The 23,915-nt window shown below is 43.6% G+C and overlaps 1 protein-coding gene across 7 annotated transcripts in view; it reads right to left on the bottom strand.

Moving 5' to 3' along the window:
- Positions 1-2,109: 2,109 nt before the first annotated feature.
- The window catches only part of TDRD6 (tudor domain containing 6), a 65,842-nt gene continuing 44,036 nt past the window's right edge, over positions 2,110-23,915 (bottom strand). For 3 of the 7 annotated variants that reach the window (XM_068280184.1, XM_068280187.1, XM_068280186.1), the window contains exons 7-13: positions 23,261-23,764; positions 18,617-18,817; positions 15,608-15,700; positions 8,841-9,026; positions 7,393-7,629; positions 4,087-4,296; positions 2,110-2,481 (exon numbers count right to left, since the gene is read on the bottom strand). In XM_068280184.1, coding sequence (XP_068136285.1) covers positions 2,411-2,481; positions 4,087-4,296; positions 7,393-7,629; positions 8,841-9,026; positions 15,608-15,700; positions 18,617-18,817; positions 23,261-23,764 — 1,502 coding nt within the window. In that variant the 3' untranslated portion in view covers positions 2,110-2,410. The remainder of the gene's footprint in view (positions 2,482-4,086; positions 4,297-7,392; positions 7,630-8,840; positions 9,027-15,607; positions 15,701-18,616; positions 18,818-23,260; positions 23,765-23,915) is intronic. The other 4 variants (XM_068280185.1, XM_068280189.1, XM_068280188.1 and 1 more) reach the window with 4 other exon arrangements.

The following is a 23,915-nucleotide window of genomic DNA, read 5'->3' as shown; positions in this document are numbered from 1 at the left end:
TTGTTAAGACAAGAGTCTGTTTATTTACTCTGTGAATAAGGCATCGCTTTTCTACTTTAAAGCTAATGGGAATCCATATTAAAATTTAAAAGTCAGATAGATACTCGCCTAAGGAGAGGGAAGGCTCGGTCCTAATGAGCCTTCCCTCTCCCGATGCCCTCCGTGCTGCGATGGCTCCCCCGGTCAAATCCCCACCCGCGGGAACTTCGGAAGTCTTTGGGAGCCAAGTCCTCCCGAAGACAGGCGGCTCCGTACTGCGCAAGTGCGTCAGAGGGCGCTCGCGCGTGTGCCGTGTAGAGCGACCAGTCTTCGGGAGCACTCGGGCTCCCGAAGCATTTCCAAAGCCTCTCTTCGGCGAGGAAACAGCGGTATTTGACCGAAACGGTCGAATACCGATATGGGGGAGCCAGCGCAACAGCGGGGACCGGGAGATGAGAGGGAATGCTCTATGGGACCCAGAGTCTCCCTCTCCTTAAGTATCTGACTTTTTTATTTAAATTTCAGTTCCCATTAGCTTTAAAGAGACACTGAAGCGAAAAAAAAAACATGATATAATGAATTGGTTGTGTACTATGAATAATTACTAGAAGATTAGCAGCAAAGAAAATATTCTCATATTTTTATTTTCAGGTATATAGTGTTTTTTCTAACATTGCATCATTCTCTAATGTGCAGATTACACAACACTCAGCATTCAAAATGATTATTTCAGAGCAGTCTGTGAACTAATGACCTCTCCTCTGGCAGAGAAAAAGTAAATCGTTAACTAACAGTTGAGATAATAAAAGTCAGAAAACAGCCCTCTCCATGACTTTGAAAGTCGTAGAGATAATGGCTTTTTTGTATAGCTATAACAACTGGTGTTTCTTAACTCTTCCTGTACTGGAAACACTTAGACTCATGTATCTGATCTTAAAGGGAACCAGAGGACGAAGAAAAGCTTGTATACATACCTGGGGCTTCCTCCAGCCCCATACGCCTGGATCGCTCCCACGCCGCCGTCCTCCACTTGCTGGAACCGCCGGTACCGGGTCCCGTCATTGCCGCGAGTCGGCAAGTCGGCCGGCGGACGCGGCCAATTCTCCGCATCACCGGGGGCTCCCTCCATACAGGTACGCGTGCGGCTGCCTACTGCGCAGCCGCATGCGTACGGGTATGGAGGGAGCCCCTGTGATGCGGACAATTGGCCGCGTCCGCCGGAAATGACGGGCCCGGTACCGGCGGATCCAGGAAGTGGAGGATGGCGGCGTGGGAGCGATTCAGGCTTATGGGGCTGGAGGAAGCCCCTGGTATGTATACAATCTTTTTTCTATTTCAACGTAGCATTCCTCTCTGGTTCCCTTTAATGTTTTATTTCTTAGCTGTACTACACATACAAATCATAATATCAGTTTTTTTTTCGCTTCAGTGTCTCTTTAACACATATGTGGCTGCACTTGCACATGTCCAGTGCGGATGCAATAGTTCACAGCCACACACTCAGATAATAGAAACATGTTCAACCCACTGCATTGAATATGGGGGGAGGGGGAGGGGGGGTGTTCAGGATGCATGGGAAGAATTTTAAACTGGAGATAAAAAAAACAAAAACAAAGACCCACTCGGATAGCACTCAGGGCTGGATTTCTGGGAAGGCTACAGAGGCCATGGTCTTGGGCACTAAATTTAGAAGGGCGGCAGGGCTTGAGGAGAAAGGAGGTCACATGTCAAAGTAAATCAACTCTACTAGCTGATCTGTTTGCTCTGATGCCTGAATTTTAGAGGTCCCAATCCCTGCATCTCCTTTATTTCCTGGTCAGTCAGCATCTGCTCGCACCTAATGATCACCCGTCTTCTATATGATGGACATACACTCACCTAAAGGATTATTAGGAACACCATACTAATACAGTGTTTGACCCCCTTTCTCCTTCAGAACTGCCTTAATTCTACGTGGCATTGATTCAACAAGGTGCTGAAAGCATTCTTTAGAAATGTTGGCCCATATTGATTGGATAGCATCTTGCAGTTGATGGAGATTTGTGTGATGCACATCCAAAAAAAGCTTACTACAAAGTCGTAGTGTAAAAGGGCCCTGAGAAAAAACAAAATAGACAAAGACAACCGTAATATAAAGAAAGATCAGCACAATTTTACTAAAAAACAATGCATACAAAACAAAAAGTGCCTTAAATTTCCACTAAGGCAGTTTAGTAGAGGTCAGCTGAGCTCAGCTCCCCTCATTAACATGGAGACAAGTGTATATTGAAAAGGTCAACAATTATTGTAATCCTCTGAAGCGTCAAATAATCATCGCTGAAGGTATTCGCAAAAATAAGTGAAAAACAAAACAAACAAATATATACAAAAATAAACAAATCATCACATATGGTTTTGTCAAGTGGAGGTACTGGTACACCTATTTAGTGGATCAGGCGTCTGTTGGCTCTCCGCCTCTTGATGACAGTTGGCGTCCTGCTGCATCCTGGGAGATTACAACTTCTGAAGAAAGGAAGAAAAATGAAAAAGTAAGCAACAATTTTCTTACGAGAAGAACATGAGGAGCTGTTCAGACAGGCGGCAGCTGAGCGATGCGTTTGAACGCTTTTTAACACTGGTGATCAATTGCTAGAATTGAGAAGTGTTCGAAAGCATTTTGTTTGTGAAGGGAACATTTGAAAAAAGTTCAAGGCCTTCAGAGAGAGAGAGCAGTTGAGCGTGATGACCAGCTGTTGCAAGCTTTTCTCTTTACTGCTCGCAAACTACTCAGACGCTGTGCCCGGGGGACGAGACATCTACCGCGGCAATCGCACAAATGCCGTCAGACGCTGACATCCCTCGTCTGAACCACAGCTTTCATTCATTCATTTATCTTGAGAAGCAGTTGTTTGCAGTAAGAAAAAACTTTTCCGTCTCTGTGACACGGCCCCAACAACAAGCAAGCATGGGTTCAAGTACAAATTATGGGGCTCTCCACCAGAACTTTGATGGGGGTTCCCCACATTCACACCCCCTCCCCACCCTGGTGACCCCCATGGTCAAAAGACTCCTCTGCTGTTTGTTATAGAACAAGCGTGGTCACCATAAATTCCAAGTACAGCAAAGTCCCCAGTATCAGGCACTAGCGGGGACATCCTCATGCCAAATACATGTGCTTGCTGGCTTGAGGAACCGCCCGAAAATGCACAAACCTCTCCCCACCCCAACCCCTAGCATAAAAAAATAAAAAAAAAGTGTCCAGCTCCGTCTTCTAACCTTTCTCTGTCTCCTGGCAGCTTTCTGGCATCTTCAGTGTACGGCTCCCCGCATGTCGCCTGACCCACTGAGAGCCTAGCACGGAAGCCACTAGGAACTACGGGAAGGTTGGTTGATGGCGTTGGACACAGTCTGAGCATTTTTTTGCCCTGCAATACCCCCCCCCCCCCCCCCCCAAAAAAAAAACCTTCTAAAGCAAAGTCCAAGTAATTCCCTCAGACAAGCCGGTTAGCTGAGACTTCCGTTTGAGTTCCGGATAACAGGGGTTTTACTGTAATAACAAGTGGGCCACACACGTCCTGGAAGAGGGACTCCCTGTGTTGGCAGGAAATGCATTGCCTATAGTAAACCCTGGTACACAAATCCAATTTTGTTTGACCAATATTACCAATTCCAATAGGGCAATTCCAATTGGATACTGTGTAGCTGCTGTAGGCGCAAATGCCATCTAGTGCTAATCTATGGATAGTGCTACTCTATTGGAAGTGCAAAAAATTGGGGGGGGGGGGGGGGGCACGTCTGGCTACCTAAAATTGGTGCGTGTGGTTATGTTTTTTTGTGGGGGCCCCAGCCAAAATTTTGCTATGGGGACCCATGGTTTCTAGCTAAGCCTCTGCCATCAGACATTACTTGCAGAGGCAGGAACACAAGTCTCCTGAAGATCTGGATGATCAGGCACTGTCACTTGGGGGTAGCTGGAGACCTTAAGTGACTTCTATTTACTTTGATGAGCAAGGAGTGGCATTCAGATAACTCAATACTGCATTATAAGGACACTTATCTTTAACAAATGGAATTGTTTTTAAAAATACAATTGGAAAAATGATGAACCAAACATGACAAATCAAATACCTTGTTCTTCTTGTGTCTGCTGCTCAGCTTCCTGTGCAGTCACTATCCCATGATTCTCGGGAACTGTGTTGTCTGCCTGCTTATTCATTCCATCACTTTCCTCAAAGTCCTCGAAATACGTTTCCAAGCTTCCCATCACACTTTCGACAGTCAAAGCTTTTACAGGAAAGTCCACGTCTTCACTGAGTTGATCCCCCTCAAAGATTAGGTCTACAAGGCAAAGTAGATACAATCTTTTTTTATTAACAAGCTTAACCATTTATGCCGCCTGGACGTGATCCTCACGTCCAAGCGGCTGCTGCGTGCTTTCGACGTGCGATCTCGCGGGCCGCTGTGCCGCCCCCGGTAGCCCGGAGATCAATGAATGGGGACGTGGTTCCCGTTCATTGATCTAAGTCCCTAGCAGAAAAACCGACGGCTTCTCACCAGAGGCTGAGGTCTTTCAGGAAAAAAAAAAAAAAGTTTCCCGTCCTCTTCTCGCTTCCTGGAAGCGAGAAGGACTGAAAAAACAAAAATCTCACGGTGGCCATCTTGTGGCCAAATAGTAAAACTACATCAACATACATTTTTTAATACAATAAACCCACATTATTACATTTAAAATTAACTATTTCCCACACCGAAAGATACCCAAATAAATTTTTAATGAAAAAAAAATTACAATTAAAAAAACAAAACAAAATCAAATAGTTACCTAAGGGTCTGAACTTTAATATGCATGTGAAGAGAATATTACTACCATTTTTTAAATTATACGCTTGTAAATAGTGATGGACGCAAAACTGAAAAAAATGCACCTTTATTTCCAAATAAAATATTGGCGCCATACATTGTGATAGGGATAAAATTTAAATGGTGTAATAACCAAGACAAATGGGCAAATAAGGTACATAGGTTTTTATTACGGTAGCATGCATTATTTTAAAACTATAATGGCCAAAAACAGAGAAAAAATGTTTCCATTTTTTTCTTAATATTCCTGTTAAAATGCATTTAGAAAAAAATTATTCTTAGCAAAATGTACCACGCAAAGAAAGACTAATTGGTGTAGGAAAAAACAAGATATAGATCAATTCAGTGTGATAATTATTGATAAAGTTATTAGCGAATGAATGGGAGGTAAAAATTGCTCTGTTGCATAAAAGTGAAAAATCCCAGCGGGCTGAAATGGTTAAAGGACAACTGTAACAAGAGGGATATGAAGGCTGCCATATTTATTTCCTTTTAAACAATACCTGTTACCTGGCAGCTTTGCTGGTTTATGTGGCTGCAGTAGTGTCTGAATCACACCAGAAACAAGCATGCAGCTAATCTTGCCAGATCTGATAATGTCGAAAGCCTCTGATCTGCTTCATGCTTGTTCAGGGTCTGTGGCTAAAAGTATTAGTGGAAGAGGGGGATCAGTAGGACTGCCAGGCAACTGGTATTGCTTAAAAGGAAATAAATAGGTCAGCCTCCCTATATCTCTTGCTACAGTTGTCCTTTAACCTCCCTGGCGGTAAGCCCGAGCTGAGCTCGGGCTATGCCGCGCAGGAGGATTTCTCCGGCTCTACTGGGGCAATTTGCCCCATTCAAAGTGCTGTGCGCGCAGCCAGCACTTTGCTAGCCGCGCGCACAGCTTGATCGCCGCCGCGCCCGCACGCAGCGGCGAAAGAGGCCCCCCCCCCCCCCGCCAGAGCCCTGCGCTGCCCGGACCAATGAGTTCCGGGCAGCGCTATGGGCTGGATCGGGTGCGCCTGACGTCAGGACGTCGGCTGACGTCCATGACGTCATCCCGATCGTCGCCATGGCGACAGGATAAGCCAAACGCGTTATATACGCGCTCCCCTGTTTGCTATTAGTGCCGGCGACGATCGCACTAGAGGGACACATGCGCCCTCTAGTGGTGTTTCATGTAGCTACCACTCTGGTAGCTTTACATGAAACAAAAAAAAAAAAATTAAAAAAAAAAAAAGGATTTTTGCCCATTTGGCAAAAAAAATTAACCGCCAGGGAGGTTAAACAATACTAGTTGCCTGGCAGTCCTGCTGATCATCTGCCTCTAATGCTGGGAATACACAAGATGTTTCAGCAGATTAACTATCCGATCGATTTTCCGATCATTTTTCTATCGATTTCCATTCACTTTTATGACAAATCGATCAGAAAAACAATTGAAAATAAGATTGGATCTGTCAAAAATTATCGAACCATCTATCTGCCCAAAAAATTCTCATGGTGTATTTCCAGCATTATAAATTTTAGCCACAGACCCTGCATGCAGCAGATCAGGTGTTTGACATTGTCAGATCTGACAAGATTCAGACACTTCTGCAGCCAAATAGATCAGCAGGGCAGCCAGGCAACTAGTATTGTTTAAAAGGAAATATAGCAGCTTCCATATACCCTTCACTTTAGTTGTCCTTTAAAAGCACTTTTGCAAAACTTTTTTAAAAATATGCCGATACCGTATAAAATGTACCATATCTTTCTGACTATAGAACGCACTTTTTCTCCCCAAAAAGTGGGAAGAAAAAGTCGCCGTACAACCTCCGGGAAAGGGGAGGGGGGTGGTGATAGAGAGCGCAGGAGGACACGAGAGACAATGGTTGGGGGCGCTGGGCGGAGGGGCACTGAAGGACGCAAAGGAGACATAATTTGGATAATATCTGGGGTCGGAGGTCATAGAACACTCACAAGACACCCCTGCACCATGGACCTGCCAGGTTTAGTATATGTTTTTACCCTGGTTTTTGTCCTCTACACCTAGGTGCATTTTATGGTGAGGAACGTCTTATAGTCTGAAAAATACAGTAGATTTCTCACAAGTAAGAGTAAAATGCAGTATAATTTTATTTTTTCGTTTGTTGCAGTCACAATAGATATCGAAAATTTAACAGATCTAACATGTTTTGGTCTAGTCTATCTCCTCATAGGGGATTCTCAATTATTTATTTGCAAAAGTACCTACTGAACGGCAGTAGGTACAACTGCCAAAATATTATTCACATTAGTAGGAAAAGCTGGCTGACATTTTTGTATAGATCCATTGGAGTGGTTTTATAAAGGATAAAGGAAATACTAAGAATCTCTCCTGTGGGTGAGGAGATGGACTAGTCCAAAATCTGTCAGTTTTTCATTATTTACAGTAAGTGACAGCAACACAGGATAAAAGTAATATACAGTGCATTTTACTCTGGGAGAAATGTACATCTACAGTATGTATGCATTTACATTTTTTATTTTTTGCTGACAGTGCTCCTTTAATAGTGAACATCAAGAAAGAAAAAAAAATAATACAGGTCAAATGACAACCGCTTAAAATACCTTGTCCTTGTATTGGCTGTTCATGGTATAATATAGCCACGTCCCCAGTGTTCTCAGGAACCGTGTCTGATATCTGGTCATTCATTCCATGTCTTTCCTTTTCTGCAAAACTTTCAAAATCATCCAAAAACTCAAGGACTCCTTGAGCAGCCAAAACTTCTGCGTGTCCTTCGATATCATCATTAGCTGGATCTTCTTCATGTCTTGCATCCCTTCCAGCTACAATAGAAAGATTATCTAATTTTGTAAGTCAGAAGGAAGAAAACCCTGAGTTAGTAGGACAAACTTTAAATACCTTGCTGTAGTGTCTAGTGTTCCTTGTACAGGACAGCAACATCTCCACGAGTTTTGGAAAATTATATCATCCATGAGCTCATTAATTCCATCTCTTTCACTTCCCACAAAACTTTCTAAACTGTGGTGACCCAAACTTTTTCGTGACACCTAAAACTTTAAATTGTACCAGTACTGATAAAAGCTAAAAGTGTTATACATACCTGGGGCTTCCTCCAACCCCACAAGCTCGGATAGCTTTTACGCCGCCGTCCTCCGCTGCCTGTAGCTCCAGTATCGGGTCCTGTAACTTCAGCCAGTCGCGGGCAGATGTACACCCTCTACGTATCTCTCCAGCAGCTGCTGGAGTGATATACGTAAAAAGCGCACTTCTCTTACGTCAGACGGGCTGTGGCTGGCTGAAGTTACGGGACCTCGTACCAGAGCTGCAGAAGGCCGAGGAAGGCGGCGTAAGAGCCAAGCCCCAGGTATGTATAACACTTAGCTTTCATCAGCTCTGGATTCCTTTAAACTCCTGAATGTGTTGACCAAGTTCCTCATGCCTTGCGTCTCCAGAAGCTAAAAGGTAAAGTAGAAAATACCTTAGTAGGGCCGAATTTTTCCTGCCGCTAAGTATGCCTTCCCCAGCCTGGCAGGGTAGAGCGGCAGCAGGGAGCTTTCATAGTTACCAGTTTGGACAACTGGATCGGCAGCAGCATACTTCAGACATGTCTTCTCTGTTCCGATCACATGATATGACGTGATCGGGATTTCAGGGGACCGTGCCAGCATTCCAGCACCACCTTGTGGTGGAAAAGGGGTGATAGAAGATGCTCTTCCATCACCCCTCTTCCACCACCGGGTGGCGCAGTAATACTGGCAAGGTCCCCTGGATCCTAATCCCATCATATCGTGATCAGGACCCAGAAGACCTGCTGGAAGTTCAGAGCCGCCGGTGGAGGAGGAGGAGAAGAAACCGTCCGGAGCAGATACATATAACTTCTTACTGCCACGCATTTATTTGGCTGCACTAGGCAGACAAACGAGTTATGCCGACAGAGGCTGTCACTGCACTAGCAGCTTTCAAATGAACAATTTCGTTTGAAGCTGCAATTGTGTTAACAGAATTTAAAAGTTAGAGATAAATATCAGTGGGACAAACACGTCATATGTACCTTGCTCTTGTGGATGTAGGACAACTTCCTCTGTACTTTTGGAAACTTGGTCTTCTGGCCAGCCAGCCAATTCAATTTCTGCAAAACCTTCAAAACTTTTGACTTCCAAACTTTCTGCAACACCTTTTGTTGCCAAAGTGACACTGTATTGCTCAATGTCTTCAGTGGGGCGGTCCTCATCACAAGCTAAAAGGTGTAGGACAGTTTGATTTTAAAATTCAGAATAAAAACAAACATGGGTCAACCTAGCCAACGCTTTAAAGGACACCTGAAGTGAGAGAGATATGGAGGCTGCTATACTTATTTTCTTTCGGGCTGTGGAGTTGGAGTCGAAGCAATTTTTGGGTGCCTGGAGTCGGAGTCAGGAAAAAAATGCACCACTCCGACTCCTAATGAATTTAAACTGTAAATAGAAAATATGATAAAATAAACCAATCAAAAAGTTGTTACTTGTATTGCTTCAATAAAGCAGTCCCCGTATTTTTAAAGTCAGATATACATATCTGATTGTAACTATATATGATGTGTACACAGGAATCTCATATATACTAACGTCTATGATGTAAGAATAAAGCCTGACGTGTAGCTGTGCCACTAAGAGAGATGGTCAATGAGATAAAATAATTATGCGTTGATGCTGGTTTATGCAAATGTATGCACTCCCTTTGCTCATTAAATCAAATAATACATGAGACGGATGAAAAGAAAAGTTTTATACATACCTGGGGCTTCTTCCAGCCCCCTTCAGGCCAATCAATCCCTTGCTGTCCTCCTCCACCACCTGGATCTTCTGCTATAAGTCCCGGTAATTCAGCCAGTCAGCGCAGTCCGGCCACGTGCCAGGAGCCACAGCCAGGAGCATTCTGCACCTGCGCAATTGTGCTGCGCAAGTGTAGTACGCTCCCGGTGGCGGAGTGTGTGGATGCACACTACGCCAGACTGGCTCAAGTACCTGGACCCATAGCAGAAGATCCAGGTGGTGGAGGAGGACAGCGAGGGACTGATTAGCCTGAAGGGGGCTGAAGGAAGCCCCAGGTATGTATAAAACTTTAATTTCATCTGTCTCAGGTTTACTTTGTTACACAGTAGTACTATACTCTACATATGCACTCCCCACAGAGCTGCAGGGAATCCACTGAGATTGTTGTGCACATTGAACACAGAGGTGTTGTCTATCACCCATAAACCTGGTTCAGATTGTACATGAAGAATGTGTAATAGAGGAAGAATCCCCTCATTCTCCTGCAGAGTACCTGCACATCACTCTACATGTACCCACAATCACATTGCCTAGGGCCTGATAGATGTTGTTTGTTCCGGCCTGTACCTTTTACAAGTACTCTTACCAAGGACTAGTTTTAGTCTATGACAAAGTATTAGAGGCAGAAGATCAGCCGGCTAGCCAGGTAACTGGTATTGTTTAAAAGGGAATAAATATAGCAGCCTCCATATCCCTCTCACTTCAGCTGTCTTAAAATTCCTGAGCGTTGGCAGTTAAGAGATGCATTTCATGTTACATACTTTCAATCAACAAGATTGTAATATGCAAATGAGAGACGTCGGAGTCGATGGAATCCTAAACCTGAGCAGTTGGTGGATTTTTGTGTCGACTCCACAGCCCTGTTTTCTTTTAAAGTGAACCTCCGGACTAAAAATCGACTCAGCAGCACTGAAAAGGCCTGGTGTTTCTTTAACAGTTTCACAGCATCAGAACTTTGTTTCTCTTATCCAAGCCTGTGCAAAGCATGATGGGATTTCTGATGTTGTTCTCGTTCTGCGGTTTTGGGGTAATTTTTTTTTTTTACATTGTGAATTTGACATTTGAAGCCTAGTGTGTGCAGCTGGGAGGGGTAATCAGGACACAGGACAGTTGGAATTGTGTCTCCTGCTCCTTGTCACCTCCTTTCAACCAAAAAGATGGCTGCCCCCATGACAAAGATGGCAGCCCCCATGAATCACAAACATTTGCCTGTTCTTTTAAAACGGTGGGTAAAAAAATATATTACCTATCTATTCCAAAAACATAACTAATGTAACTTAATGACAGTATGTTTGTTTAGGCTGAAGTTCCCCTTTAACCTCTTGAGGACCACAGGCTTACAACTCTATAGTGACCAGGCCATTTTTTACAATTCAGCACACTGCAGCTTTAACACTGTGCTGCACGGCCATATAACTTAGCACACTAATGAATCTTCCCTCCTTTTCTTGCCACCAACAGAGCTTTCTTCACCCCTCATATTCCACCATATTAGTTAATTTGGTTTCATGTGTTATTTTCCTAACAAACCCTGCCTTTTCCCCTTAATTCATGGCATCTTACACTGAAATGTATAAGTACTTCTGATATCATGAACAGTAGATTCCCAGTTATCCGAAGCTCAGGCAGCCAGCAGTCTCCAGTAACCCGCACTGCGTCACAAGCACACATCAGAGCCAAGCAGAGGGGACGCAGAGTTCTGCAGGAGTGAAGAAGACCAGTGCCCAGAGTCATGCTCTGCATTTCATCCAAAGTCATGTCTTCTCAAGCAACCAGCAAGAACACATATCCGACATCCACTTGTGCTGCATAACTGAGAGTCTATTGTATGAGCAAATCAAGACCATTTAACAAAACCTTTCTGGTTGGGAAAAAAAATTATACATAAAACAAAATCAGATGCCTTGCTGTCCTGGTGATCATATGCCTCTATCACTTTCGTAACTCTTAAAGAGAAACTCCAGTGAGAATAATGTAATAAAAAAGTGCTTAATTTTTACAATAATTATGGATAAATGATTTAGTCAGTGTTTGCTCATTGTAAAATCTTCCCTCTCCCTGATTTACATTCTGACATTTATCACATGGTGACATTTTTTACTGCTGGCAGGTGGAAACAGCTGTTATTTCCCACAACGCAACAAGGCTCCCACAGTGTGATGTCAGGACCTCAGAGCTGTGAGGCTCTGACATCACACTGTAGGAGGGGTTTCACCACAATATCAGCCATACAAAGGCCTCTGATGATTCATTTGAGAAAAGGAAAAGATTTCTCACTGGGAAAGGGGCGATCAGCTACTGATTGGGATGAAGTTCAATTCTTGGTTACAGTTTCTCTTTAACCTCCTTAGCGGTAACCCCGTGTGTGACACGGGGTAAGCCGCCGGAGGGTGCCGCTCAGGCCCTGCTGGGCCGATTTACCTAATTTTTTTTTTGCTGGACGCAGCTAGCACTTTGCTAGCTGCGCCAGCACACTGATCGCTGCCGGCCTGCGCCCGATCGCCGCTATCCGTTGCGGCGCGCGCCCCCCCCCCGACCCCATGCGCTGCCTGGCCAATCAGTGCCAGGCAGCGCCAAGGGGTGGATCGGGACTCCCAATGACGTCCCGACGTCGCTGACGCCATCCCGCCCCGTCGCCATGGCGACGGGGGAAGCCCTCCAGGAAATCCCGTTCTTTGAACGGGATTTCCTGATCGGAGATCGTTGAAGGCGATCGAAGCGGGCGGGGGGATGCCGCTGAGCAGCGGCTATCATGTAGCGAGCCCTGGGCTCACTACATGATTTTAACAAAAAAATAAAAAATAAACTGCTGCGCTGCCCCCTGGCGGAATTTTTCATACCGCCAGGGGGGTTAACGCTCTCCCACAGGCTGTCCATCTTCAAACATACTCTAAAAACACACCTTTTCAGACAAACCTATAAGTTGCAGTGTTCATATTTTTTTTCCATCTGGGTGGCATAAAAAATGGCTAAGTGGAGCACGACGTTAGAATACGGGGCCGGGGCAGCTCTGCTTACAGCATAGTAGGATTAAGAGGCAAGCCTATGACAGCGGGGTGGTCACCCAAATCAGCCGGGTGGAGCACCCGGCTAAAAGAGCCTTGGGAGAACACTGACTTGCTATAGCTAGCACTAGAGGTTCACCGCCTCATCCATTTATCCCTGGCGTCTCCTTCCCTATTGTTTCCAGCCCACTACAAAGAAAGCAAAAGCAGCACTGGAGATTTTGGCGCAGCCAGCACCACCAAAGGCCGTAATAGGAATTATGGCTAAAGCAGCAGTCAGACAGTAATTTGGGCTATAGTTTCTTATTTTTCTGTAATTCACCATATGAACGTTTACCAATTTTAGTGACCTCTCAATCCACACTAACTATGTATGTATTTGTACTTGTAATCCTGGATGTCATGACTACAATGTCTAGAACTTCTCATGTACATATGTTGCTCAATATTCGTTTTGTACTATGTGCAGCAGTATGGAAGATGTTGGCGCTATATAAATAATATCACTTTTAGCCATAGACCCCGAGCAAGCATGCAGATCAAAGGATTCTGACTGATGTCTGACTGAATTTGCCACATGATTGTTCCAGGATGGAAATGCAGACACTACAGATGCATGAAAGGCCAACAGGATAGGATGCTAGGGAACGGTTATTGTTTAACCATTTCTGCCTCCTGGACGTGAAGCTCATCCGCGCGTGCACGTGGTGCCCCCCGTTAGCCCAGCGATCAAAGAATGGGAATATAATTCCCATTCATCGATCTAAGTGGCCGCTAGAAAGACCGACGGTTTCTTTTCAGAAACCGCCGTCTTTCTGACAAAAAAAAAATAAAATAAAATCCCCCACTTCCTAGTACATCCTGGAAGCAAGATTTCGCTTCCAGGACAAAAAAAGAGAAAATGTTGCCATCTTGTGGCCAAATAGTAATACTACATCTGCATCCACTTGTTAATTTTAAATAATATATATTTATTTCATTAACTGTTTATATACATTTATATGTGCATGTGACTTGAGTATATTTCGAACATTTTTTTAATTATAAGCTTGTAAATAGTGATGGACTCAAATCTAAGAAAATGCACCTTTATTTCCAAATAAAATATTGGCGCCATACATTGTGATAGGGACATCATTTAAATGGTGTAATTACCGGGACAAATGAGCAAATACAATACATAGGTTTTAATTATGGTAGCATGTATTATTTTAAAGAGTAACTGTCAGGCTGCAAAAGCTAATTTAAACCTCTATTCTCCTGTGTCAAACAGTTTAGAAGGAAGCCAAAAAGGCAATACTGAAGTTACAAATCTCTCTTACTTTGCCGTTTGCTGAACAGCAAGCCTCTTTATTCCCAAGCTCTGTAAGGAGGCTGGCAGGCCGCATAACAGATACCGCAAAGCATGCTGGGGCTGCTTCTTCTCCCTACTGCACTCCCTTGGTCCTCCCCTTCATTTCCCTATCCCACCCTAAGGCTGCTTTCACAGTGGGAAGTTACAGGCTCATGTTACAGCAGCTTGTAACGCAGCCTAACTCACAGCACTGAAAAAACAATGTGCTGTTCACAGGGCACATGTTCCATTAGAGTATTCTGCATGAGTCCGCTACTGTTCCTAGCCACATGGCTAATTAATATTCACTGCACAGTAGGGTTGTCCGGATCATGAACCATTAGGATCTTTAAACCTGATCTTTTTTGTGAGTCGAATCATCAGGAAGCAGGGTAAGGGAGGATATTACATCACAATTGGCTTCATACAAGACAGACAAACATGGAACCTGCCATGAGCTGTCAGGAGCATCAATCTCTGCAAATACTATATAAAAATTCTGTAAAATCCAAACGTGGACAGTGAAATGCATATGTAATGTAAGTACAGCCAATATTTAGCTACTGATCTATGTTTTTTTTCCCTGAGACCCTATACCTAACAGCTCCTCTTTAAAGCTATAACGGCTGGAAACTGAGAAATAATTATTTTTTTCCATTATTTCCTTAATATTCCTGTTAAAACGCATTTCTAAAAAAATAATTTTTAGTAAAATGTACCACCCGAAGAAAGCCTAATTGGTGGCGGAAAAAACAAGATATAGATCAATTAATTGTGATAATTAGTGATAAAGTTATTGGCGAATGAATGGGAAGTGAAAATTGCTCTGATGCATTGGGTGAAAAATCCCCGCGGGCTGAAATGGTTAAAGGATACCCGAAGTGAAATGTGACGTGTATGTGCAGTGCCTAGCACACACATAACTATGCTGTGTTCCTTTTTGTCTTTATCTGCCTGAAAGAGTTAAAACATCAGGTATGCAAGTGGCAGTTCCTGTCTGAGTCAGGACTGGGCCAGACTACAGTGTGACCCTCACTGATGAGAAATTTCAACTATAAAACACTGTCCTAGCAAAAAATGGCTTCTGAGAGCAGGAAAGAGATACAAATAGTTCATATATTTTAGCTCTGGCATACTTCAATAAATGTGTCATTGCGCAAAAACAATAAAACCGTTAAAACTTAAAAAGCAAAAGATTTAAACATAAAATAAAACTGTGGATTATCTTAAAAAGTCATTTTTAAGTGAAGGAAGATAGATACAATCATTTATTTAATTTGTTTATTTTCGCTTTGTGTGTCCTTTAAAAGAAAATAAATGTCAGCCTACATGTTGCTCACTTCAGGTGTACTCATACGCATAGTGTTCATTCCATACAATGCAAACAACCCAGTACTCCTGGAAACCGTCTCATCCGTAGATCTGGCCAATGGGATACTAATAGTTATAGGTTGCTTGTAAAACTTTATGCAAATTGTATGCAGCTTGGCACTGGGCCAATCAAATACATTTCCTGATAATTCTGATTGGCCCAATTTCAAACTACACAATTTGCATGAAATCTGCATGCAAGCCAGAAATATCTGCAACTCATATTCATGATCTCTACATATCTATCTTTCCATCGTGTTCACTTCCCACAAAACCATTAAAACATCCTGTTCCAAACCTTCTGTGACACCTTTTGTAGCCAGATCTTCTGTCAGATCCTCAGTGTCTATGAAAAGCAGATCCTCCTCCTCGTGTCTCCTATATCTAGAATCTGCAAAAGAGCCAAAAAACAAAACAAAAACCCTTATATAAGTTAGAGTTTAGCCTCCCTTGTTTAGTGCATAGGATAATACATTTGCAATAATTAGCATATGTATTGCTCCTTTTAGCATTCTTTTTACATCATTAGACTTTAAAGAGGAACTCCAGTAAAAATAATGCAATAAAAAAAAAGCTTCATTTTTACAATAATTATGTATAAATGATTTAATCAGTGTTTGCCCATTGTAAACGTTTCCGTCTCCCTGATTTACATTCTGACATTTATCACATTTTTACTGCTGTCAGGTGATGTCACTGGAAGCAGCTGCTGCTTGCTTTCTTTGGCAGTTGGAAACAGCTGTAAACAGTTATTTCCCACTATGCAACGGGGTTCACAGACTGAAACAACCAGGACCATGGTGCTCACAGTTTCCTGTGGGAGGGGTTTCACCCCAATATCAGCCATACAGAGCCCCCTGATGATCCGTTTGAGAAAAGGAATAGATCTCTCAAGTAAAAGGGGATATCAGCTACTGATTGGGATGAAGTTCAATTCTTAGTTACGGTTTCTCTCTAAAGAGGAAACTTAACTACTGATTGAACTGAATCCCAATCAGTAGCCGATAGCTTCTTTCCCATGAGAAATCCTTTTCTGGAAGAGATCATCTGGAGGATCTGTGTGGCTGATGATGTGGTAAAACCCCCCCCACAGTGTGATGTCGGGGCCAAGGCTATGACAGTTTTCTGCCTGTGAACCTCATTGCATTGTGGGAAACACAGGCTGCTTCCACGTAACACGCAAGCAGTATTTCCCTCTGTGCATATACCGGTATATATATTAAAAAAAAAAACACAACCTTTTAGCCTATCACATTGTTACTGGGTGTGTTTAAAGACAATGGCAGTTGGTGCTGTCTTTATCTTGTCTGCCAGCAGAAAGATGATGACTCGCAGGTTCAAGGTGGAGCAAACATTAAGAACAAATTACGTGGTGAATATCAATCATTTCTTGATCTATTTTTTTTTTTAATTCTCACTTTGCAATGTATTGATTTATTTTTCACCCCACTAATGTTTCGGTAAGCTTCCTCTTTATACCTGACTGGATGAGTCCAGTATTTACTTTTTTTTTTTTTTTTTAAACCGGAAAAGAAAGAAAACCCTTTGCTCTTCTATACAAATCAATTTTACTGATTACAAAAGACCCCCGAACCCGACTCGCGGTAGCTGCCAGGAGGTATACAGAGATAGTGCAGTGGGCGTGTCAACTCACCTCCCACATGATCCAGATGCTGGCAGTCATTCTCCTTCCAGTCTTCGGAGGCTCTTGATCCCTCGGGTGAGATTGCGGTTTGTCGTCATGACGACAGACTGATCTCACTATAGGGTTACAGCGCCACCTGGAGGACGGAGGGAGAATCGCAGCGCTAGATCCCAGTGAGGAAAGTGCAGGGCTGACACAGATCTCACTGCAGTATGGTTATTTTTGCACCTCTTTTAGACCCTAAAATCCAGAAATAATCATACTGCCAGGGAGGGTAACCCCCATGAGGTAGTCAGGGAGAAGCTGGGAGGGTGGTACCAGAAAGCCTTTACCTTTGAACCAAAAAATTATGACTCTTCCCACATCCTCCATATGTTGCTAGCCTGCATATGCTAGCAATGCTTCTGTACAGTGTCGGCCCTGCAATATTGCCTGATGCTCGATCCCTACTGGATGACAAGCCTCATACAGGTGCATGACTCATTCACCTCACAAAGGCAGAGGTAGGAGGCGGGTGGGGTCAGGTGACTGCTCACTGCTGGGGAGTGAGAACTGTCTGCATGCTGGGGAAACGTCTGTTGTCCTTAAAGAGAAACCGTGACCAAGAACTGAACTTCATCCCAATCAGTAGCTGATACCCCCTTTCCCATGAGAAATCTATTCCTTTTCACAAACCGATCATCAGGGGGCTCTGTATGGCTGATATGGTGGTGAAACCCCTTCCATAGTGTGATGTCAGCACCTCACAGCACTGAGGTACTGACATCACACTGTGGGAGCCTTGTTACATTGTGGGAAATAACAGCTGTTTCCAACTGCTAAAAAAGCAAGCAGCATCTTCTTCCAGTAACATCACCTGCCAGCAGTAAAAATGTCCCGTGATAAATGTCAGAATTTAAATCAGGGAGAGGAAACACTGACTAAATTATTTATACATAATCACATAATAATTGTAAAAATTAAGCACTTTTTTATTACATTATTTTCACTGGAGTTCCTCTTTAAATTTGAAAGCTGTGTGAAGGGTCCTTGGGTCACCTATCCAAGAGAATTCCCCTGAAACAGTAACAGCGCAAACCCCGTTTAAAGTGGATGGAAACCGCATTTAAAAAAAATGAGACAGATACTCACCCAAGGAGAGGAAAGGCTCTGGGTCCTATAGAGCCTTCCCGCTCCTCTCCTGGTCCCCTCGATCCAGTGCTGGCTCGCCCGGTAGCAGTATTTGACTAAATTAGTCAAATACTGCTTTATCTGGCCGAAGGAGGCTTCAGAAGTCTTCAGGGAGCCAGAGTGCTCCTGAAGAAGGGCGGCCCTGTACTGCGCCTGCACAAGCACGCTCTCTTGCACGCTCACGCCTGTGCAGTATGGAGCCGCACGTCTTCGGGAGGACACGGCTCCCAAAGACTTCCAAATACCCTTTCGGCGGGGGAATTAAACGGGGGGAGCCAGCACAGGATAGAGAGCACCAAAAGAGGAGACAGATGGCTCTATACAACCCAGAGCCTTCACTCTCCTCAGGTAAGTATTTGCTGCATTTTTTTTTTAAATGCGGTTCCCATTCACTTTAACTTTTAGAAATCTGGGAGGAGCTTTTAAACAGCTTGATTTTAAAAAAGAGAAAAAAAATCCAATGCACATCAGTGGGAGAAACGCTTCAAGTACCTTGCACTTGCACATCAGCTTCCCTGGTATTCTTGAAAATCGTCTTGCTGGTCGCTACTTCCATTTCATCCCTCTGAGATCCTACAAGACCTTCAAAGTATTCAACTTTCAAAGTTTCTGGGACACCTTCTGGAGCCAAATCTTCTTTGGGTTCCTCAATGTTCTCAACAGGTTGATCCTCATGTGTAATGGGACTATAAGCTACAGAAGAAATGTCCTTTTATTACCAGATTTTAGAAATCAGAGGAGCTAGATACCTCTAGAATAGTGCTCGTGTTCAAACTCGGAACACCACACTTCAGCACCATTCAACACCCAACCTCTGGGCAGGGAGAAGTCAATACTAGCACTTCACTAGATGTATTACAAAGTAGACGTTTTATTGTCTCTGCTCAAAGGCAGTCTATTAAGTGGCCAAAGGTTAAATACATTAACTATTGACCTTTATCGCATGCACTCAGAAGCGGTTCTCTGCCGAGCAAGAGTTTTATGGCTGTAATTCCTTATCACACAATAATCTGACAAGGTTCCGACTTGCATGCCTGAACTCCTTTACGCAGAAGAAAAAAAAAAAAAAAAAAGTAATGCAGCCTACTTATTAATTTGCTCGGCACTGTACATACACGTTTTATCACATTACATGTCACCTTAGATGCATGTTAAAATCCAGAAAAAAAACACATATCAACACTTTAGTGCTTAGTAATCAGTGTTTCTCAAACCTGTCCTCGTGACTCCCCAATGGTGCATGTTTTGCAGGCAACCTCCCCCCATGCACAGGTGCGGTAATTAGTGTCTCAGCTACATTGAATCCACCTAACTTAGATACTACCGAATATACTGGAGTATAAGCCGACCCGAGTACAAGCCAACCCCCCAACTTTTACCTAAAAAAAAAAAATCGTGGGGTAGCCACCGCAGAGGATTTCTCTACCCGGGGGAGGGATTTTTTGACTTAAAGTTGTTTTAGCCTTTGTAGCTAGCACTTCGCTAGCTACCATTGTCCCTCCGCTCTTTTTGATCACCCCGATTGCCGCCGTTATGCGTAATACCCCCCCCCCCCCGGATCCCGCGGTGGCGCAGCCTCTCCAATCAGCTCCAGGTTTAGCTATGGGGAGGATCGGGATTGCACATGACGTCATGAGCTGCGGCTCTCGCGGGATCGCGACAAGGTAATGTATAGTTTGTGTAAATTTACTGATTATAAATTGTAAGTCCCCACGAGTACCCCCACTCACAACAGGAAGAGTGGAGCTTGATTGTAAGCCGCCGTCCGAGCAGTGCAGCATGCATTGTGAGCAGCTTGCAGTGTTCCGAGGAGGTGAGGCTGCATTGCTGTCACCTGCTGGCTGCTGTCCGGGCATCAGTCGGCATGTACTGTGCTTCCCCCGACTGTTCTCCGCTTCCCTCTCATGCCAATTTCCCCCGCTGTCAGTGGTTCGGCGCTCCGGAAACTTGCTACACGGCAAGGAGTCCTTTCTAACCTTATTGCTATGGTGCCCTCTAGTGGCGCCTATATGGCACTGCAGGAGTCATAGCAATGCAACTAGGAGGAACAGCAGAGGACTCCTTGCCATGTAGAAAGTTTCCAGAGCTCCGATCCACTCACAGCGGGGGAAATTGGTGTGAGAGGGCAGCGGAGAACCGTCGGGAAAAGCACAGTACATGCCGACCGATCCCCAGGCAGCAGCCAGCAGGTGAGAGCAATGCAGCCTTACCTCACCTGCTCACAATACATGCAGCTCTGTTCGGACGGTGGCTTACAATAAAGCTCCACTCTTCCTGTGGCGGTGCTTGCGGTGGGTGGGGGTGCTCAGGGCGGGTTGTATTTTAGTGACTCGAGTATAAACCAAGACCCCCACTTTTGTGCCACTTTTTTGGGCCCAAAAACTCGGTTTATACTGGAGTATATATGTACCCCACCTGTGCATAGGTGAGGCTGCCTGCAAAACATGCACCGTTGGGGAGTCACGAGGACAGGTTTGAGAAACACTGGCTTACTTGCTTGTTGATTTGAAACATCCCCAGTACTCTTGGAAATGTCATCTGCCAGCTCACTTGGTTTATATCCTTCACTTCCCACAAAACATTTAAAACGTTTGGCTTCCAAACATTTTATGGTAGCTACTGTAGCCAAATCTTCTTTAACTTCCTCAAGGTCTAAGTTACAGTGATCCATCTCACATACATTCTACAGTGATGTGAAAAACTATTTGCCCCCTTCCTGATTTCTGATTTCTTATTCTTTTGCATGTTTGTCACACTTAAATGTTTCTGCTCATCAAAAACCCTAACTATATTAGTCAAAGATAACATAATTGAACACAAAATGCAGTTTTAAATGATGGTTTTTATTATTTAGTGAGAAAAAAAACCTCAAAACCTACATGGCCCTGTGTGAAAAAGAAATTGCCCCCCTGAACCTAATAACTGGTTGGGCCACCCTTAGCAGCAATAACTGCAATCAAGCGTTTGCGATAACTTGCAACGAGTCTTTTACAGCGCTCTGGAGGAATTTTGGCCCACTCATCTTTGTTGAATTGTTGTAATTCAGCTTTATTTGAGGGTTTTCTAGTATGAACCGCCTTTTTAAGGTCATGCCACAACATCTCAATAGGATTCAGGTCAGGACTTTGACTAGGCCACTCCAAAGTCTTCATTTTGTTTTTGGTGGATTTGCTGGTGTGTTTTGGGTCATTGTCCTGCTGCAGCACCCAAGATCGCTTCAGCTTGAGTTGACGAACAGATGGCCGGACATTGTCCTTCAGGATTTTTTGGTAGACAGGAGAATTCATGGTTCCATCTATCACAGCAAGCCTTCCAGGTCCTGAAGCAGCAAAACAACCCCAGACCATCACACTACCACCACCATATTTTACTGTTGGTATGATGTTCTTTTGCTGAAATGCTGTGTTACTTTTACGCCAGATGTAACGGGACACGCACCTTCCAAAAAGTTCAACTTTTGTCTCGTCGGTCCACAAGGTATTTTCCCAAAAGTCTTGGCAATCATTGAGATGTTTTTTAGCAACATTGAGACGAGCCTTAATGTTATTTTTGCTTAAAAGTGGTTTGCGCCTTGGATATCTGCCATGCAGACCGTTTTTGCCCAGTCTTTCTTATGGTGGAGTCGAGAACACTGACCTTAATTGAGGCAAGTGAGGCCTGCAGTTCTTTAGATGTTGTCCTGGGGTCTTTTGTGGCCTCTCGGATGAGTTTTCTCTGTGCTCTTGGGGTAATTTTGGTCGGCCAGCCACTCCTGGGAAGGTTCATCACTGTTCCATGTTTTCCATTTGTGGATAATGGCTCTCACTGTGGTTCGCTGGAGTCCCAGAGCTTTAGAAATGGCTTTATAACCTTTACCAGACTGATAGATCTCAATTACTTTTGTTCTCATTTGTTCCTGAATTTCTTTGGATCTTGCATGATGTCTAGCTTTTGAGGTGCTTTTGGTCTACTTCTCTGTGTCAGATAGCTCCTATTTAAGTGATTTCTTGATTGAAACAGGTGTGGCAGTAATCAGGGGTGGGGGTGACTACAGAAATTGAACTCAGGTGTGATAAACCACAGTTAAGTTATTTTTTTAACAAGGGGGGGCAATCACTTTTTCACACAGGGCCATGTAGATTTGGAGTTTTATTTCTCACTAAATAATAAAAACCATCATTTAAAACTGCATTTTGTGTTCAATGATGTTATATTTGACTAATAGTTAACGGTTTTTGATGAGCAGAAACATTTAAGTGTGACAAACATGCAAAAGAGTGAGAAATCAGGAAGGGGGCAAATAGTTTTTCACATCACTGTATTACTTGCAAAGTAAAAGTATAATACCAATAATTTGAAACTGTTAATAAAGGGGTAAGAAAATATACCGTAGGTCTAAGGCAGATCCCCTCCTAGAATCCCTCCACTGGCTTCCTATCCAGCCCAGAATCAGATTGAAGATACTGTGTCTGACCTACAAATCTGTCCACAAAACCTGTCCAACCTACATTTCCGATCTTACTCAGAGGTACACACCTAGCCGCTCACTCCGCTCTTCCAATGAACTTCGCCTAACCGCCCTCCACATCACCCAGTCCCATGTACGCCACCAGGACTTCTCAAGAGCTGCTCCAACACTATGGAACTCCCTACCTCCACCCATTAGGGCAGCCCCCTCCTTCAACATCTTCAAGAAAGCCCTCAAAACTCACCTTTTCACTCTGGCCTACTACCCCTCACAAGTGCTCTAAACCTACAGCTGAACTCTGGTCCCCTACCATTTGTGTCCTTACCTCTCCCTCTAGATTGTAAGCCTTTGGGCAGGGTCCTCCTCCTTTTGTGTCCTACCTGATCTTGCACCTCCATTACTGTGAACCCATTGCTATGCATCTGAGTGAACCTAACTTGCCTAATCTCCATGCTCCATCCAGTGACTGACTAAGCATTACCTGGTACTCATACTATGGTGTGTGATCTGGTTTTCTTGTATTCCTGTATTGTCATATTGCTGTATGTCACCCCTAAATATTGTCTGTAACCTAAATTAATGTTCAGTGCTGCGTAATATGTTGGCGCTTTATAAATACAATAAATAAATAAATAATAATAAATAATACATTTAAAAAAACAAAAACAAAAAAACACCACTTAAAATACCTGTTATAACACTTTGCCCAGTACTCTTGAAAACTGTGACATCAGCCTGGTCTTTCTTTTCATCCCCTTCACTTTTGACAAAATTCTTGGCTTTCAAATACTCCACTACCCCTTTATAAGCCAAATATTCTTTGTGTTCTTGAATGTCGTCTTTGGATCCATGCTTTGCCGACACCTTTTCAGTGCTTTCTCTGGTCTCATCAATGTGCACGTCATGCTCAACTATGTCCCCTCTTACCATGACTTTCCAAGGTGCAGCACTTGCCATCTCTTTCACAAAGCTTTCAACCTCAGCAATTTCTACAGGTTCTGTAATACCTCTCCAAGAAGAAGCACCTTCCATTTCTTGGAATTGCAGGATGCTTTGAGCCTCAATTTCCTTGTCCAGAGTAGCTTTGCCCATAACTTCCAAACTTTCTGTGGTACTGTCTGCAACCAAATCTTCTGTAGGTCCCTGAAAGTCTAAGTTACCTTGATCCTCCTCACATAAAATACTTCTAGATTCTGCAACGTAAAAGTGAAAAAAATTAGTTTAAATTCATAAGGAAAAAAATATATACAATATATACAATATATTCTGGCATATAAGACTACTTTTTAACCCTTGAAAATCATCTGAAAAGTCAGGGGACATCTTATACGCCAGGTGTCATCG

This window comes from Hyperolius riggenbachi, chromosome 4, assembly GCF_040937935.1.
Source record: "Hyperolius riggenbachi isolate aHypRig1 chromosome 4, aHypRig1.pri, whole genome shotgun sequence".
Lineage (NCBI taxonomy): Eukaryota > Metazoa > Chordata > Amphibia > Anura > Hyperoliidae > Hyperolius > Hyperolius riggenbachi.
This window is presented reverse-complemented; position numbering and strand designations above follow the sequence as displayed.